This window comes from Eschrichtius robustus, chromosome 16, assembly GCF_028021215.1.
Source record: "Eschrichtius robustus isolate mEscRob2 chromosome 16, mEscRob2.pri, whole genome shotgun sequence".
Taxonomy (NCBI): domain Eukaryota; kingdom Metazoa; phylum Chordata; class Mammalia; order Artiodactyla; family Eschrichtiidae; genus Eschrichtius; species Eschrichtius robustus.
This window is the reverse complement of record NC_090839.1, coordinates 54,173,575-54,191,488: the sequence shown is the minus strand read 5'-3', so window position 1 is coordinate 54,191,488 and position 17,914 is coordinate 54,173,575. Positions and strand designations below refer to the sequence as shown.

Here is a 17,914-nt window from a genome sequence, read left to right as displayed (position 1 = left end):
AGGTCCTGCGGGAGGGACAGAAAGAAGCCTGGGCGTACCCTTGCAGCCTGCTCCAATTCAAGTCGGCCACTTGTACCTGGGAGGCTGGGCAGAGTGGAGAGTTGGGCTCCCAAGTGGCCAGGGAGCCTACAGGTCTAATTTCAATAAAAGCCAAGGCCTGCACCTTCTGTCCCTGGGTCTGTCTGTCATCAGGCCAATTCAGCCAGAGAAATGGCCCCTCGGCACCTGTGTTCTGAGAGCAGAGTTCCATGTAGATCCTGGGGGAATCCGAGGTGCTCCCACCCTTAGTTGAGGAGGGAGCCGTCCTCCTCGGGGCGGGACTCTGGGCAGGCTTCCTGGGTGGGCAGGGTCTCAGCAGGCCTAAGAGCAGGGCTTGGTGTTCTGGGTGGAAAGGGCAGAGGACAGAGAAAGTTAGGCCAGGTTTAGGGAGGGTGTCGGGAGGAGAGCAAGTTCCCAACCTGGGCAGAGACGTTGACCCCACGCCGCCCCTCACTGAGGCCTTGGTTGAGTTCACCCTCCCTGGGGACCCCTGGCTGCCCTGACCCTCCAGGCAGAATGGGCACAGCCCTTCTCCCAGCTGGACTAGACTCTAGGCACCCAGGCATGGGCTCCTCTGTATCAGGAGGTCTTAACCCCAGCCCTGTTGACATTTGGGGCTATGCCATTCTTTGTTTCGGGGTCTGTTCTGTGAGTTGCAGGATGTTTAGCAGCGACCCTGGCCTCCACTCACTAGATTCCAGTAGTGCCCTCCGCTCAGTGTGGCAATGAAAAACATCTCCGGAGAGTCTGATGTCCCCTGGGGGGCAGAATCTCTCAGGCTGAGACCCCCTGCTCTACATCACTGGGCCTCAGCCTGTGGGGACAGATGGGAGGACCTGGGTTTGCCTCAGTGACCCTCACCATTTGGCTGATTTCCTGTCCTGGCAGCCTGGGTCAGGCAAGGGCTGACCTACCCCTCTCACAGGCTTCTGTCAGACCACACATGATGGTGTCAAGGACATTCTGGACACCAGGACAGCTGGGCTCCTTCCAGACATGGGGGAAAGCTCCCTCAGGCCCCTGCCCTGCCCCTGTACCCTGGTACAGCAGATTCTGGAGACTTTGGCCCCTGGGTGCTTTTCAGGTTGTTCTAAGTGTGCATACGGCCCTGGGTGGTGGCAGCTCCTAGTCCGGGCCACCAGCCTCAGGCCCTGTCCCATAGGGAGGGCCATCGGGGGGAGGCCCAGCCCTCAGGGAGCAGCGCACCCACGCTTTGGAGGGGTCCACACCTGGGCTGGGGTCTCAAGCCCACCGTTCACAGCTGTGTGGCTCTTGGGCAACTCCCAGCCCCTGAACCAGTCATTTGTCTAACAGGGTGACAGGCATGACCCCCTGCCCCCAGGGTGGCCAGAGGCTCCAAGAAGTTGGTGGAAGGACCTGGTCCCAGGCTTGGCCCAGCCAGGGGTTGGGACCTGCTGCCCCCTCCCCCCGCCTCAGGCTCCTGCGGTGGGGTGCCCTGGGCAGGGCCCCTGCCTGACCACTGCACTGTCACCAGCTCTAGAACCTCTTCCAGGGCTGCATTCCTTGGCAGGGCAAGGTACAATTATGATCGTAAAAAACAATCGCCCTTTGAGCTGGAAGCCGTCCTTGGGACTTCAGGGGACAAGCAGCTCCTGGGCCGCCCTCAGCCACGGGGCAGGTCCACAGGCGCAGGGCCTGCAAAGACAGGATGTGACCAATTAAAGTCTATTTATTTGTTTGTAGTAAGACAAAACACTATAATCTGTTCAACACTGGGCTGGACACTGCAGTGATAAGGAGGCGAGGAGGGAGGGGCAGGGCAAGGCCTCTGAGCTCAATTACGAATGTCCAAGGCAGAACCTTCTGGAAGACTCTTCCCTTACCCTGAGGGGCAGAAATAAAAATCACATGATCTTTGATTCAGATTAGAGAGGACACCCAGTTGGGCCTCAGCATGAAACCAATGTCAGCGTGGAGGTGGGGAGTGCGGGGAGATGGAGTGCCCTTCCTGCCCGGGATCCACCGGTGAGGCCGCAGGAGCCCAGGGCTGGGAAGTTCTGAGGGAAGGAAGGACACGGTCATGGAGCCCCCACCTGGGGTGTTCCCGTCTCCTGCTCTCGTCCGGCGTGAGACTCTGTGCCATCCCCTCTGCTCCGGAAGGGCAGGCCAGGCAGCAAGCAGCTCTAGGGGCCCTGGCAGAAGGGACACCAGGAGCACGTGCCGTCCACGTGCACACTTCCAGGCACTGTCTCTGCCCCAGAGGTGGAGGGACCACAAGGCACGTGACTGTCCCCAGCCCCAAAGGCCGGGTCTCACTTGGTCATGGTGGTGCTCAGCTTCGTCCCGTCTGCACCTGGCCAGGCCCCGGAGCTGCTGCTCATGGGGCTGGGGGGCTGGGGGAGACAACCCCCAGGCCCTCAGCGGCGCCTGTCCTCAGCCCAGCTCCCTGCGGCAGCTCAGCTGAATGGCACATCCACCATCTGACAGGCGGTTCCAATCGCTCGGGACAGAATGAAGCAGCCCGTGGGAAGAGGCTGCGGGAGGACTCAGCCTCCTAGTGGGCATGTGGGCATCTGTCTCGTTATCCGCCCGCACATGTGGGGAGCGAAGCCCCAGAGCTCAGTGTGTGGGTAAGAAGCCTCCTCAGCTGTGCCCAGCAAGTGTCAGCCCCGGCTGGAGAGACCGGGGCTGCTCTCTGCCCCCCGGGCTTCTGGGTGCTGGTTTTGGACAAGGGGCTGGCCTTCCCGTTATTTCGACCCCTCATTGTTCAGAGGCTCCTGTGTCTTTAGGGTCAAGTCTGTCCGTAACACTTGGGTTCCTCCCTCCCAGAAGTTTATTCCGACTTTGGAGGAAGGAGCTGGAAGGATCAGGCAGTGGAGGGGAAGAGGCCGGTGAGGGGCGTGGGGAAGGAAGCCCTTTCCCATGCCCTTGCTCCCAGGGCAGCAGAAGAAACAGACCACAGTGAACACTGCCACCCCCAGGTGCCCGTGGGGCTGGAGCACGTGCGGGGGCCCGGCCAGGGCTCAGCAGAAGTGAAGGTTTCCAGATTGGGAAGGAGGGCTGGAGGAGCCTGTGGGATAGACAAGAGGGGAGCAGGGGTGAAGCCTTCAGCAGAAACACTCTGCTTCCCTCCCCTCCCCAGGGGCCTGGCCTAGGAGCCCAAAGCTGGGCCCCTGGTGCTCCTGAAGCGTGAGCCCTCCTCCAGGTCCAAAGTCCCTTCCAGTGACCACTGGCTCTCCTCGGTCCCAGCACAAACCACAGTACCGACGGGGGTGCCAGCCTAGGAGGCCACGGAGCCCTGCCGCCTGGGCTTGGCCCACGTCACAATCCGCTCTGGGCCGTGTCCATGCACAAGGGGTAGACCTTGGAGTCCCCATGATGCCTTCCAGCTCTGCCATTCCCTGAGGCCTGGGAGACCAGCTCCCCACGGTGCTCAGAAGTGGCCACGTCTAAGCAGAGCTCTCATCTAGGTGCCCACCACAGGGCAAGGCCGCTGCTGTTAAAGCCGCCATCTACAGTGAAGCACCACCAGGGACACAGTGGCACTGATAACCCCTGGGAAGGGGAAGCTGAGTGTCTGGGGACAGGAGTAGAAGGGGCTTGATCTTTTGGTAACTTTTCAATTTTTGAACCATGTGAATGCATTATTTTTTAAAAAGTAGTTCAGGTAGTGAAAAGATAAAGCTCTGGCCAGGGCTCAAGAGCTCTGCTTTCCCTCCTGAAGTTTCTGAGAGACGTTCGGGAACTATCTCGGCCCCTGGCCATGCTTCCCAGCACCCTGAGCAGCAGATGCCCATCCAGGGCCTCCTGTTTTCATTGCTGAAAGCACCACCTCCATTTCCCCAACCATCATCCCACTGGGCTCTGCTCCCCTTTCTGCACCCCCTGCTCCGGTGTACCTGGGGGAGACCGGGCACGCCCCTTGACTCTCTTCTCCCGAGCCCACGTAGCACCGGGCCTGCAGCTGGGGCAGGCCGACGGGCCTGGCAGGTGCCCACTGGCTCCTCTGCAGATGACAGCAGAAGTCAGCTGGCCGGGAAGGCGGTTTCCACAGGGTGCCGAGGGGTGGGGCCTGGCAGAGACTGCCCGGCTGGCGTCACATGGTCCGGCTGTACTCGATGCCGCCCTTGGTGGAGATGCTTGACCATGGCAGGAAGCTGCAGAGCAGGCTGTGGGCCTGGCGGTAGATCCTGTGCGGGATGGAACAGGGGCTCAGGTTTGCTAGCGCAGAGCCCAGGTGCTGGATGTAGTCCGTGCAGCTCCGTTAAGGAAGATTCCGACTCGCCTGCCCAACTGCCCCGGGGTGGCACTGTCAGCACGGTGACCATGGGGGCTGCATGCAGACAGCATGCCACTCTTGCAGGAGGCCAAGAGCCTGCTCAGCCTCTGCAGGGCTGGAAAGCCTCATCAGATGCAGGGGGCTCTGCTGCACAAAATATGCAGGGCAGAGCCTGGGTACAAGGGACCTTCTGGGTGAGGCCCCAGGCACCTGGACACCCAGACTAAGGCTGGACAGGACTGGGTGCTGGGGGTGGGGTCTGGCAGAGCAAGTGTTCCTAGTTCTCCCCTACGCTCAGTCCTCAGAGTGGCAGGACCCTGTCCCTGTGATGAGGAGGGGTCAGCAGTCCTGACCCTGTGGACACCCACAGAGACCCATCTTCACAGGAGCTAGGCCTGCAGGCTTTTGGGCCGCCCTTGTCTTTCTCGTTTATTTCCCTGTGAAATGGATAAATCCTGGACTCATTCATTTAACTTCTCTCTCTCACATACACACAGTATTTTGGGGATCACACCCTATGACTATCAGGAAGTCTCCTGGCCTCCACTGAACCTGTCAAGGGCCAGAGAGAGTTAAAGAGGAGGGAGCAGGGCAGGGACACACCTCTGGGTCACGCACCCAGCAAAGAAGGTTTGAACCCAAGTGTTCACAAACAGCAAACAGTTCGTTTCACCTCACTTGCTTGTCTTCTCCCCCACCAGCACACAGCCCCATGAGAGCAGGGGCTTCTGGCTGTTTCGTTCACTGTTGTATCCCCCACGCACCTGGAACAGGAGGCTCTCATTCGATACTTGATGGATGGATGGATCTTGGGCCAGGAGGCTGAACACTCCCCTCATACCAGTCTAACGTCCAGCGAGCGCCGAGTGCCAGAGCTGGCCTGCTTTCCCAATGTCCACACCCAGACCGTCATTTCCCAAGATGTGCCGGCCAGACCCGCCCACAACAACACCTGGTCCCGTGAGCTTGGCCTTGTGGATGCCATGTGAAGGCAACCACAGCTCCAGCTGGCGCACGGGCCCTGCTAGGAAGCCACAATACCTCACCCCCGAAAGAGAAAGGATATAGGATGGTCCAGGGAGGGTGGCCACCGTTGATGTAGAGGACATAGGTGAAGCCATCTTTGAGGACCCCTCGGATGGAATAGTAATAGGGGAGATAGTGATGCTGCTTGAAGTCTCTGTTTTCGTAGAAGTTTATAGCCGTATTGTTGGTAGTGAGGACATGCAGGTAGATGGCTTTGCAGTGGTCCTGGGCGGTGGTTGATATGTGATCCTTTAAACTCTCAAGTAATAGGGAACCTGCGGAGGAAGAGGCGCAGGGCAAGTGGGAAGGAAGCGTGAGGCAGACAAGGAAGTCATCTTTGCAGAGGTCTCTACAGATCTCTCTGCTATTGGACTGAAGACCGACCTCCCATAACCACCCACTATAGAAGTCCCTAACATCTCATGGCCCAATGGGGCTTGTCACCTGAGGTCCTCAGGCATCCGGGACCGCGGATGCCAGCCTGCTAGTTCCCTCCCAGGGGCTGAACCCACAACAGAGACTCACTGATCTTTTAGACAATGAAGTGTAAACCTGAGCCCAGGAAAATGTGGAACGGACACAAATGAAGACTCTGCCACTCACTGGCTGTGTGGCTGAATGGGATGGGAATTTGGAGTCATGCGGGCAGCCCGGCACCCCAGGTGTGGCAGGCACCCGATACATGGTGGCTGGCACTATTTTTCAATTATGTTTTCTACTCTTAATCAAGAATACCTTGGGTCTCTGTCATACAGAGTGAAGTAAGTCAGAAAGAGAAAAACGAATACTGTATGCTAAAGCACATATATGGAATCTAGAAAAATGGTACTGATGAACCTAGTGGCAGGGCAGGAATAAAGACACAGACGTAGAGAACAGACTTGAGGACACAGCGGGGAAGGGGAAGCTGGGACGAAGTGAGAGAGTAGCACTGACATATATACACTACCAAATGTAAAATGCATGGCTAGTGGGAAGCTGCCGCATAGCATAGGGAGATCAGCTCGATGCTTTGTGACGACCTAGGGGGGTGGGATAGGGAGGATGGGAGGGAGGCTGAAGAGGGAGGGGATATGGGGATATATGTATACTTACAGCTGATTCACTTTGTTGTACGATAGAAATTAACACAACATTGTAAAGCAATCATACTCCAATAAAGATATTAAAAAAAAATACCTTGGGATCAGACATAAGCTATGTGTGTGGCAAGAGGCACGATAAGAGGTGCCCATTCCCAGATGAGGACATTCGGGAGCGGTTATTAATCTGATCTTGTCAGATTTGGGAAGGAGGCCATGGCAGAAAAGACCTGGTGTTGTATGGAAAGAGGACAGGCTGAAGGCCAAGGGAGTGGGTGGGGCCGTGGGTCTTGGCGGAAGGGGAGGAAGGATGAAGGTCTGGCCCCAGACAGAGGGACAGGGATGGAGGAAGAGACTGAGGGGTATTTATGAGAGACAATCGTCAGAACGGGGCGGGGGTGGGGGGCGAGTTGGCGGTTGTGGTTTATGAGCTCTGCCACCCTTACCTATGCCGTGCTTTCTGAATTCCTTCACTACTCCCAGGCTTAGGATGTACGCAACCTGTGTGTCAACAGAGAAGCTGGAGGCTAGAATATCTCCATCCTAAAGAGAAAGTCAGAAACAGTCGGGTCAGCAGTGGAGGCCCCGGTCCCACTGCAGGACACAGCTCACTTGCCAACTTCCCAGCCATGACACCTGGGGAGACACTGGGGCAGAGGGAACAGAACAGAAGACAATATAGAGGGTCACCTCCACTCCCATGGAAACGAGAGGGTGTGGGCCCTTCTGCGAGAAACTGCAGATGTAACAGCACACAAAAAAATCGCTTCTCTTGGGGTGGGTGGTAGACCAGACAAGGAGGGTCAGGGATGCCAGACGAGTGAAGTCATGGCGGGAAGAAGGAACTGCTCAGCGGGCCCTCAGCACGTGACAGTCCACCAGCCAAGAGACAAGGCAGCCCAAGAGAGTGTGAATGTTTTAACTAGGGATCCTACACAGCCCCAGGTGGTCTCGCAGTAAAGGGGGAGGCGGGGGGTAGGGTGGGCAGTGGTGCCCTCCACCACCCTCTGCTGCCAAGGCCAGGCCAAGTGACACACCGCCCCACGTGGGTCTCTTGGTTCCGGAGATGCAGTTCTGGACCGGGAGTGTCATGAATCTGACCAGCACAAGGTTCTTATGTTCTTCTACCTCACAAAGAACTAGAAGGATCTGCCATGTGTATGGTTTTCTCTCCCCCATTGAAAAGGACACTTGGTGACTCGGCCTTTGTGTCCCGTCCACTGCTCACTGAGTGGCTCCCACGTGCTGGGAGTGGGTCGGCTCCCCACTCCCCACCCCACCCTCCACACCACAGTTAGCCTGGACACAGGTGGACTTGCCATCAGTCTCAGGGAGGTAAGCATCCTTCCTGCTCTTGTGACTCGAAGCCCGCAGAAAGGCCAGTGTACCGTTTACCCGCCTCCCTACTTCAAAACGGCTGTGATTGTGAAGCCTGTGGTCGTGTTACTTAATGCATATATGACTGTGTCACGAACACACAGAAAGAAACCAACCAGGTACGAATCTCACATGCCATCTGGGCTCCCAAGAGAAAGGGTCACAGAGCAGGCAGCGTGACTGTGTCGTAAGGCCCCACAGTCCTGTCCAGAGGCACCGACTGCCAAGTCATTGCTGCATACACTCACCTCCTTGTGTATCTTGGTCCTACTTTTTATTTCAGCTACGATCATTCCCACGATGGCGCCCCTGTAGGTTGCGGCGAGGGAAAAGAACTTCTTGTTGGAGGTGATATCACGATACCATGAGTCTGGGTAACTGAAGAAGAGACAAACTCAGATGAACCGGCCAGGTCAAGTCCAACCCCTGTCGTGCTTCAGAGAGTTGAACCACAGGGGACCCTAGGCTGCTCTGTCCACCACTCAGGGTTGACGAGGGGTCTGCCCATCGCTCAGTCTCCACCGAAGTGTATCACTCTCAGAGTATCATCTTCTGAAAGCGGTTATCTGTCCGGACAGGACTGGAAATTTGATGGGAAAACGATCTTACAAAACACCGAGACAAGAGGGGAAAAACCTCTGATGATGCTGTCCCCTCGAGAGCAGTGCCTGGGGGGGCAGGTGGATGAGTTAAGATTGATGACCCCCGCAGCCTGTGGACACGTGGGTGATTTCCAAGAATTCTGTGAGACTTTTTCAAGATTGGAGGAAGTGGTGTGGGGAGAGCCAGGTTCACTGCAGAGTGGCATTTGAGTTTCAGGGACAGGGCCTCAAGGGCAAGGTGTAGCCAGGGTCACTGGGGCTGCTGACCAAGCGCCGTCCGAGGGGAGCAGGGAACAGAACAGTGATGCAGTGATGAAAAGGCAGACTCAGCCACAGCCAAGGAGGCTCAGTCGGGAGGGTGTATGGGTTTGTTTCCTAACGGACACAGCGGGTTAGCCCAGGATGCCTTTCATGAGACCAAGAGCTGGAGGAGGGTCTCAGACCCTCCTGGCGACACAGAGAGGCGCTCTACTCGGGTCTGCACTGTAGAGGCCACCGCCCGCCCACCGGAAGGTTCCACAGAACCTGAGCATCACCCAGGCTCCTCTCCTGGTCCTCATCACACTCCCGCCTTCTGACCCCAGCAGTGCCGGGTGGCGCGGCAGCCAGGAGGGGAGCTGCGACCACATGGTCTGATGGGACTGAAGTTCTCTCCATCATCTTTGGAACCTGAGGCCTCAGGCCCAGGAAACTGCAAGGAGAGGCAGGCAGGTCGGGCTCCTCAGAGGCACAGAGGCTCCGGCCAGTGAGGCTCTGCCTGCCCCAGCTCACCCTCAGCGGGGTCTAACCTCGGACTTACTGGATTACTTTCCAGCGGTGGGACTGCTGGGATGACGTTTATTTTCTAACCTATGAAGCCGCCGCTAGCCTGTGGCCCCAGAAGGTGACAATTCACACTCCCATCAGGGACGTAAGGGAATCCCTCCCTTCCTGCCGGCAGCAGGTTAAACACATCTGAGGCTAAGGCTCACGGAAATTAGATGATTGGCAGGATATTGTTTATTTTTAATTTTTAAAAGTTTGCACTATTTTTCTCACTATAAGCTCTATGTGCATATTACAGAAAAATGTAGGAAATACAGACAAGCAAAACCAGACAAACTTGTAGATGTTAATCATCCACCCACCCGAACTACCGAACACATTTGCTACGAGGTACATATCCTCCTAAGCTTTTATCTTGTATGTGTTTTTAAATAAAAGGGGGATTGTGGTACATACTGCTTTCTAGTCTGCTTTTTCCACTTAATATCTCGTAAAAAAACTCTCCTTGTCAACATATATACCTCTAGGACAGGTTTTTTTTTCCCCCGGCAGAATAACATTATACTTTTGCATGCACATACCCCGATGTATGTAACCAATTCCTTTCTGTTAAGATACTTAAGTAGCTTCTCAATTTTCTGAATATTATAAGTAGCACTGCATGGAACATCTTTGTAACTAAAGATTCTCAGCAAAGCCCTTTTGGGGATCTCTAGGAACACAATGAGGTGCAAAGAGCCCAGTGGTAGTCAGGGAGCAGGGCCCGGGGCCCCGACAGGCGAGGTCACTCTGGGCCACCACGGCGCCTTCACAGCAAGCCTTTCAGCTTTGGCACCCGTGGCTCTGCTCACATACCCCGCGCCACTCCCCACCCTCAAGCCACAGCTGGGGACACTGCTCAACTTACTCGATGGGGAACCAGTCGCCGCACAGGTGCTTCACGGTGTCTATGTCATCGTGGCAGAGGAGACGCAGGCTGACCTCGCTGAGGGAGCTGGATGGCACCACCTCTGTCATTCACACCTGCAGGGAGGGAGGTGTCAGGAGGGCGGCCGCACCCACGCTGCCGCTGCCTCCTCCTCATATAACCTGTGAGGCAAGCAAGGCGGGAAAGCTCGCACCTTCCCCCTGATGGAGTGTTCCTCCCCTTACAACACTCCCTGCACTAGGCATCACAGGCACACCCCCACCTCCGCCGTCCCTGCAGGGCAGGAAACCAAGGATCGGGAAGGCCTGGGAGGATGGGGACCCAGGGTCCCCTCGCTGCTCACATGGGATACTCCTGAGCCCCACAGAGGGCAGCCCCCCTCTGGTCTGTGTTCAATCTTCTCTTGGCCCCTCTGAGCTGCCCGCTGAGCGCCCACACCAGCCCTACTTCTACCCAGAGGTTCTCACGTCTCCCTCACACCTGCTGTTTTTCCACTGGTGAGGCACACGGCCCTGCCAGCCCTGACTCCTCCCAGCCTGGGCCAGTGGCTGCCAACAAACGACCCTGGGCTCAGCAGCCCCAGAGACCTGCTGGATTTAGAGTGGCACTTGCTGGGTGGGCCATTTCTCCTCCCCTATGTGCGCACAGAAGGACTTCAAGACAGGCCAAAAGTTCAAGACAGGGGCCACGAGTTGCAACGATTAAATCAGGAAGCTACATTCAGCCCAGGCAGGAAGGCCACGGGTGGACTCTGACAAAGCACCTGCACCCCCCAGGGCTCAGCGATTGCCAAGGAAAAGCCTAACCTCACACCCTTGAGATCCTGCAGTGCCACATCCCCCAGGGATGGAGGCCAGCCTCCCAGTGCCTCCTGTGAAATACACAAAGCCCTCAAGCTTCCCACCTACAATGCTGGGCCTGAAGCCAATCAAGCCTCCAGGCCTAACTTCACGACTGCATGTAACACTTGGCACCCGGGCACCATGACATCTGACACACACGGAATGGGTAGAATTCTACAAGACAACTGGCCTGGTCTCTTCAAAAAGTCAATGTCATTTAGGGACCTCCCTGTTGGCGCACTGGTTAAGAAATCTGCCTTACAATACAGGGTACACAGGTTTGATCCCTTGTCCAGGAAGATCCCACATGCCGTGGAGCAACTAAGCCTGTGCGCCACAACTACCGAGCCTGCACTCTAGGGCCCGTGCTCTAGAGCCCACGCACCACAACTAATGAGCCTGCGAGCCACAACTACTGAAACCCATGTGCCTAGAGCCCGTGCTCCGCAACAAGAGAAGCCACCGCAGTGAGAAGCCCGCGCACCGCAACGAATAGTAGCCCCCCGCTCGCTGCAACTAGAGAAAGCCCGCACCCAGCAACGAAGACCCAATGCAGCCAAAAAATAAATAAATAAATAAATTTATCAATAAAAAAAGTCAATGTCATTAAAAAAAAAAAAAGACTAAAAAAGACAAGGAGACCTACAACCAAATGTGATGTGTAAACTCTTCCTGGGAAAAATAAGAAGTCAAACAATATTTTGGAGAAACTTAAATATTGGCTGGACAGTAGATGATGAATTTATGATGAAATTATTATGAAACTATAATTAACTGACTTAGATGTGGAGGGTACAGTGCTTATGCAGAAAGTCTTAGGAGATGCATTGCTGAAATACTTTGTAGTGAGGTATCATGAGGTCTAAAACTAAACAGTTCAAAAATTTTTCAACTGCTTAGAATGCAAACGTGACAAAACGCTATTAGCGGTTGGACCTAAGTGGCAGGTTGATATAAAATAGGAACTTACTGTTCACACATTCAATTTTTCTACATATTTGAAATTTTTCATAATAAACATCGGGGTTGGGGCAGGGGGTAGCCTGAAGTTACCTAAACTGACTCTGGAAACCACAGTTCTGTGAATGGGCACTGTGAGAGTCCAGGCAATGCCCAAAGGTCAAAGGGAGCCCAAATGCAGTGCCCTCCTGCTGTCCTGACCCTGCTCCTGATTGGTTCCCATGAGACACAGGCGTTTCCATGAGGGTCCCCGGGAAGGCCGTGTCCTAACCTGCCACCTGCCAGGGGCCGAATCCACCCTGAGGCTTGACCACAGGGCCAGTGGGGCAGCTGCTCAGTCTCTGAGCCCTGGACATGATCCCAGTAGGCTCTGTCCAGCAAGAAGGGCTCCTTTGAGGGGTGGCCAAGGGTAGGCTGGGCAATGACAGGTCTGCCGCCGTCCCCCTTCCCCTTCATGGCACTAGCCAGTCTGACACGGAACAGCTGGGGCAGGGGCTTTAAAGGTCAGGTCCACGGGGCTGGAAACATGGTGACCTTGGTGACATTGAAGCAGACATGGGGTGGGCGGGGAGGCAGAGGAGGTACTGCAGGAGCTCCATGGCTCTGTGCCCACATCGGGTTCTGTCTTTCCAGCTCTCGCCAGACCCTGCAGGGTAAGGACCATGCCACCTTGACAGGTCCCTCTGCACAGCACGGCTTGAGAGCTGAGATGAGAGGGGACCTGCTTTCTCTTCCTCCTCCGTGTTTTCAGCCAGCACCTGCGCGCTGCACACACTGCCCGCGTGGGGTCTGCCAGGTGGGGCCCCTCCTGTGACCCCCTGGCAGCGTAAAGGGAAGCTCATCGGGACAAGAAGCTGGTGAGCTCCTGCCTGAGGCCTGGTGGATCCCAACAGGTGCCCTTCTTGAGAAGACTCGTCACTCAGAGGGGACCTCTGAGAGCCCACTCAGGCAGGGCAGAGACAGCCGCCCATGTCCTTGTTTTGAGATGACAGGACCAGGGACCAGGCCATCGCAGACATTAATGTGAGAGGCCACTGGAGAAAGGGCAGCCACAGCTGCTGGGCTGAGTTCTCGGCTCCAAACACAAAACAAAACCAAAACACCAACCAAACAACAAAAAAATCCTCCCAGACTTGGCAAATCTGACCTTCCCACATCGCCTGTGTTTTTCTTGTTGCTGGGACACACTTTCAGAAACCAAGATGCTGTCTGGCTCCATCTCTCGTGAACAGCTTGGCTGGTCCACTGCTCAGCAGCACCCCCCACCACCAATGGTGCCCAGGACGCTCTGGTGAATGTGACCTCAGGGACCTCAGGCCGGCCACCTCTTGGGAAATGGACTGTCGACCAAAAATGGCAACTCCTGAGTTTTATGAGTCATCTCTGTCCAGAATACATCCTGGCAGTCACAGCCAGGACGTGGCTTCACAGTCATCCCAGATTGTACAGTTCCAGGAGCAGAACGAGGCCCAACACATCACACCTGCCACAACAAAGCACCGCTTCCTGCGAGGTTTCTAAACAACCCACTGCACATGTGACCCTCTTTCCCCCACAAAGGGAGAGAGTCCACAAAAAACCTCTAAAAGCACCCACGGAGGTGCTGCTAATCTTGTTGGCATGAAAACAGCAGTGTGGTTGTGTAGGAAATGTCCATATTCCTGAAGAGATGCAAACTGGACATACAGGGGTGAAATGCAGAATGTTCTGGAGCTGAATTTAGCTGTAGCGAAAGTGGCAAAATGTTCACAGCCATTGAACTGGATGACGGGTACACCAGGTGGATGTGTGAAAATGTTCCTAATTAAAATTAGCCACCAACCTGCCAGACTTCTCCACAGGCTGAGTTTCCGGCATGGATGGCAGCTTCCCCAGGTGACTGATGGAGGTACCTCTGCCATCCTGCACGAGGCCACCTTGCAGTGGCCACCCCGCCTCTGCACACTCCTTGCTGAGAACAGCACAGCGCGCCCCCTGCTGGCCGCGGCTGCCCACCGGCCACACGGGGGAGCCCTGGAGGGTTGGGTGCCTGGTTCGGAGCTTTCTGGGGGCAGGAATATCGTCCGGGACCCAAGTTAAGCGACCCCCAAACTCCACCGCGGTTTTAAAGAGGAGGGTGTAGACACCTGAGGACAAGGGCGCCGCTTTAGAAGCCGTGCCTGAAGCTGCCCGAGGGGCTAAGTCTTAACCATGGGGCCAGTTGGCGCCCCTTCTCCTTCCCTCGCAGCCAAGAGAGGGGAAACGCAGGAAACCCCTGTCAAAACCTCGAGCCTTCGCGACGGTCGACAACCCTGCACCATCTGAGGCCGAGGCCTGGCCCTCAGTGCAGCCTTTCCAGAGAAGGCTCCTGAGACAGGTGTCCCCCTCTCCCTGTGGCAACTGCCTTTAGGGAAAATCCTGGGGGACAAACCCCAATACATCACCACCTGCCTAATCCGAGTGGCCAAACAGGATGCCCTATACACGTTCTACTCAACACTCCAGTGAGGGCACAACCCCTGCTCTAAATTGAGCAAAGGAGTGTAAGCTAGAGCCCACTGTGAGCTCACCAAAAAACAGCCCCAACGTGGAAGCAACCCAAATGTCCATCAATGGATGCCTGAACCAATACAACGTGTGCATCCATGCGGTGAATATTTAGCACTGACACGTGCTACGATGTGAATGAACACGGCAAACACGATGCTGAGTGAGACAGGCCGGACATAACGGGCCACATACTGCATCTTACGATTCCATTGCCATGAAGTGTCCAGAACAGGCAAATCCATAGGGACAGAAGGCAGATTAGTGGTTGCCTACGACTGGGAGTGGGGTTGGGAGGCTTGGAGGGTGATGGCTAAGGGTGTATGTTTCTTCCAGGAGTGGTGAAAATGTTCTGACACTGAACATGGTGATGGCTGCACAGCTCTGTGAATACACTGAAAACACTGAATGGTACACTTTGGGTGAATTCATGGTAGGTGGACAGTACCTCAATAAAGCTGTTAAAAAGAAAACAAAAGCCAGCCCCAATCTTGAGAGTAAACGTTTCTTTGGTGAAATGGATAAAAACTATTCTTCCTGAAGGAAGTCACAGTAGATTCCAGAAAGAATCAGAAACTTTCCAGCCTGCAAGTCAAACTGCAGGGGCTCAAGCTGGTACCTGGAGAGGGGCTCTTGCAGTGGGGCTGGTCCACACGCCACCTCCCCCAGCCCCCGCCTCTGAGCCAGGCCCACTAGGGTGGGCGATGGGGGTGCTCTGGGGAAGATGAGGCTGAAGGTCAGGGAGGCTGGAGGGAGGCACAGACTCACAGAGATGAGGAAGAGCCGCCAGTCCACCAGGGCCGATCTGGTCGCTTACTCCAGATTTGGGCCAAGTTTAATATTTCATATTCAAAGAAAAAAAAATCTGTCTTTGGCTTGGAGTGTGTAAGAAGTGACCAAATAAAGTTATCAAGGCTCAACCAAGTGCATCTGTGTTGTCTACAGGTTTTCACGGGGTAAGCTGCTTAGGTGATTTTGAGAAAGGAAAGATCAGGCTCAGATTTGCCCCTGTCTAGGAAGTCAACACAGAGCACAAATCACCGGATGAATTTCAAATCAACTTTCGCCTCCAATACCTGACCTGCGCCAGGAAACTCCACATCGTCCTCTTCCCTGGAAAACCGGCTCCAGGTGGTTTGTCTGGGGTTTGATGGGCTGAAGCCAGTCTGAGAAACAGGGTGACATGCCTGCCCACCCTCACCACCCCTGGCAGAGCTCCAGGTGTCTCAATGGCTCTGCCCCACTCTTCTCTCAACCAATAGCAAATGTGCTCTGAGCTCCCGCAGAAAGGAGCTGCAGGATGGGATACGTCAGCTCACTCTCACCAGTCTCTCTTCCGGAGCTGGCAGGACAAGTGCAGGCAACCAACAAAACCGGCTGCAGAGCCTGGATCTGGGTGGTCATGGGCAGACACAGGGCACCCGGAGCCACAGGAAGCAAGGCCTTGACCTCTGGCACCTGCGGCAGGGGGCTGACTGCAAGGAGGCTGAGTGGGCACTTCCTGAGGGGACAGAAATGTTTTGTATCTTGATGGTGGTGGTTACACACACAAACACATATGTACACATACACATATATACACACATATTAAACTCATTGGGTACATTTTGTCATATGTCTATTAAACTTCAATAAAGTTGATTTTAAAACATTAAAAAAATTGAAGCTTGATAGCAAAGGGAGAGACTCATAATAAACGACCATCTCTTATGTCCCAGGATTTATACATTTTCCCCCTAGTACCCTTGGGATAATGCTCTTGACCAAAGGGGCAGGATTTGTTCCCTGTTCAACTTTCAAGAAGAACACTGGGCTCTAAGACACACAGCTATTTCTGGATTCTTGCATCCCTATTAAAAGTACTTCCGTGTTTTCAAAGGCCAGTTCTTCAGATGCCTTGATTTAAAAATAGAAACACATCACACTTAACTAAGGGAAAATGCAGCATGTCATAGTGTTAATCTGTCCCAGCCCAACCAACAGGAGTGGAGAAGGGGGCAGGAAGGCTTGGGGAATGGAGAATCTGGCGCCCGTGTGCCAGAGAGAAAGGAACAGTGCCAGGGAGGGCGAGGTCAAGGCGGCGGCGGTGCAGGTGGGAGGCTGGTGTGGCTGGTCCACCGCTACGGGAGAGGCCGGGGACTGACATCTGACACCTGTGGGGACCCCACCTGTCTGCCCGGAACTGATCTCCTATCACTATGGGCCACCCTAAGGGCTTAAGAGACAAGGATTCTGAATACTCACTAGAGAACAGAGGCCGGTGGGTGAAGCCAGAGCACAGCCCCCGAGTCAGCCCTCTGTCTTAAGGCCTGGGGTGCTGGTGGACGGGCACCGAAGCCACACAGGCCACCTTTCGGTACATTTCTCTACAAAGACACAGACACGCCGATACTATGAAAGCAGGGACATGCTGTACGGGAGAAGGCATAGTTCAGGCCTGCAGGGAGAGTTCTCCCCAGGTTTCCTGGGTTTTCATCCTGTCCTTGGCCTTTAGGGGTCAGTGAGTGGAACAATTCCAAGAGGGTCAGAAACTGGATTCTCCAAGACAATGAAGGGCCCACCAGCTCACCTCTCAGTCCATCCTTTCTCCTTCCCCAAACCTTGTCCTTGTGGGCTGTCTGCAAGCCTCATCTTCCTTCTGAGCTGAAATGACCTCTCAGGTCCCTGTACTGAAGTCCACGTGGTGGCTGGGGGGTGGTGGTGCCTGATCACCTAGGCTTCCCCTCCCCGATCACACTTCCCGAGCGCCTCCGAGTGCTCAGCCAGAGGGACGGAGTGAAAGCCAACATCCCAGGAGCATCTTCCATCCCCCTCCCACTGCCAAGTGCTGGGGATTCAGAACCTGGGGGCTTGGAATGGGATTGTTCCAGTTTTTGGAGGGGTTTCCTGGCACCAGCAAGATCCCCACGGTGCGCTCCACTCCCAACCAGTGAAGAAAGCCATACACAACCCTGTTTCCTGGAAACCACTCCCCTCTACAGACTGTGTCCTGATGCCCCAGGTCCACAGGGCCTCTCCCTCCTTCAAAGGCACTGCTTCTCAGTCCCAAACAAGCCATACTTAACTTTTAAAAACTGCTCCCATCATCTTAATGGCTTGAGAAGTGCTCTGGACTCCACCTTGACCTCAGCAGACTGCCAGTGGTCAGGCCAGCCATGACCACATTGCCCCTAGAACCTTCCCTTCTTTCTTTTCTTTTACTCCTGTTGGTTCAAAACGGTCCTTTCTCCTTGCTGAGGCTAGGCCACCCTCCACTTGTGCTCTGGACTCTGTGCTCCCCACGTGCTCCCAGATCCTGCAGGGATGCTGGAGTCACCATGCCCAGGGTCAATCCCAGCTCTGCTGTCCACTGGGACATCTCTGTCCTGCTGCATGCTTCAGCTCTCCTATCCGTCGCTGGGAAGATAAATGAGGTGGCCACTAAGGGGCACCCCAGTCCCTGGCCCAGCTCCACATCTCCTCCCTCCCTGGCCCAAGCACCACCTTCTCCAACCTTTTCAATCTTCTCTTTTGCACAAATACCCTCC

General features: G+C 55.2%; 2 protein-coding genes across 5 annotated transcripts in view; both read right to left on the bottom strand.

The window, feature by feature from the left end:
- Window positions 1-3,012, bottom strand: part of CLUAP1 (clusterin associated protein 1) — a 56,566-nt gene extending 53,554 nt beyond the window's left edge. The window contains exons 1-3 of one of the 3 annotated variants that reach the window (XM_068525036.1): window positions 2,094-3,012; window positions 1,544-1,695; window positions 226-381 (exon numbers count right to left, since the gene is read on the bottom strand). In XM_068525036.1, coding sequence (XP_068381137.1) covers window positions 226-250 — 25 coding nt within the window. In that variant the 5' untranslated portion in view covers window positions 251-381; window positions 1,544-1,695; window positions 2,094-3,012. Of the gene's footprint in view, window positions 1-76; window positions 382-1,543; window positions 1,696-2,093 lie in introns of all 3 variants that reach the window. The other 2 variants (XM_068525038.1, XM_068525035.1) reach the window with 2 other exon arrangements.
- Window positions 3,013-4,000: 988 nt separating this feature from the next.
- Window positions 4,001-17,914, bottom strand: part of NAA60 (N-alpha-acetyltransferase 60, NatF catalytic subunit) — a 39,403-nt gene continuing 25,489 nt past the window's right edge. For both annotated transcript variants that reach the window (XM_068525045.1, XM_068525044.1), the window contains exons 2-6: window positions 10,039-10,154; window positions 8,013-8,142; window positions 6,834-6,930; window positions 5,346-5,580; window positions 4,001-4,253 (exon numbers count right to left, since the gene is read on the bottom strand). In XM_068525045.1, the coding sequence (XP_068381146.1) occupies window positions 4,097-4,253; window positions 5,346-5,580; window positions 6,834-6,930; window positions 8,013-8,142; window positions 10,039-10,148 (729 nt within the window). In that variant the 5' untranslated portion in view covers window positions 10,149-10,154 and the 3' untranslated portion in view covers window positions 4,001-4,096. The remainder of the gene's footprint in view (window positions 4,254-5,345; window positions 5,581-6,833; window positions 6,931-8,012; window positions 8,143-10,038; window positions 10,155-17,914) is intronic.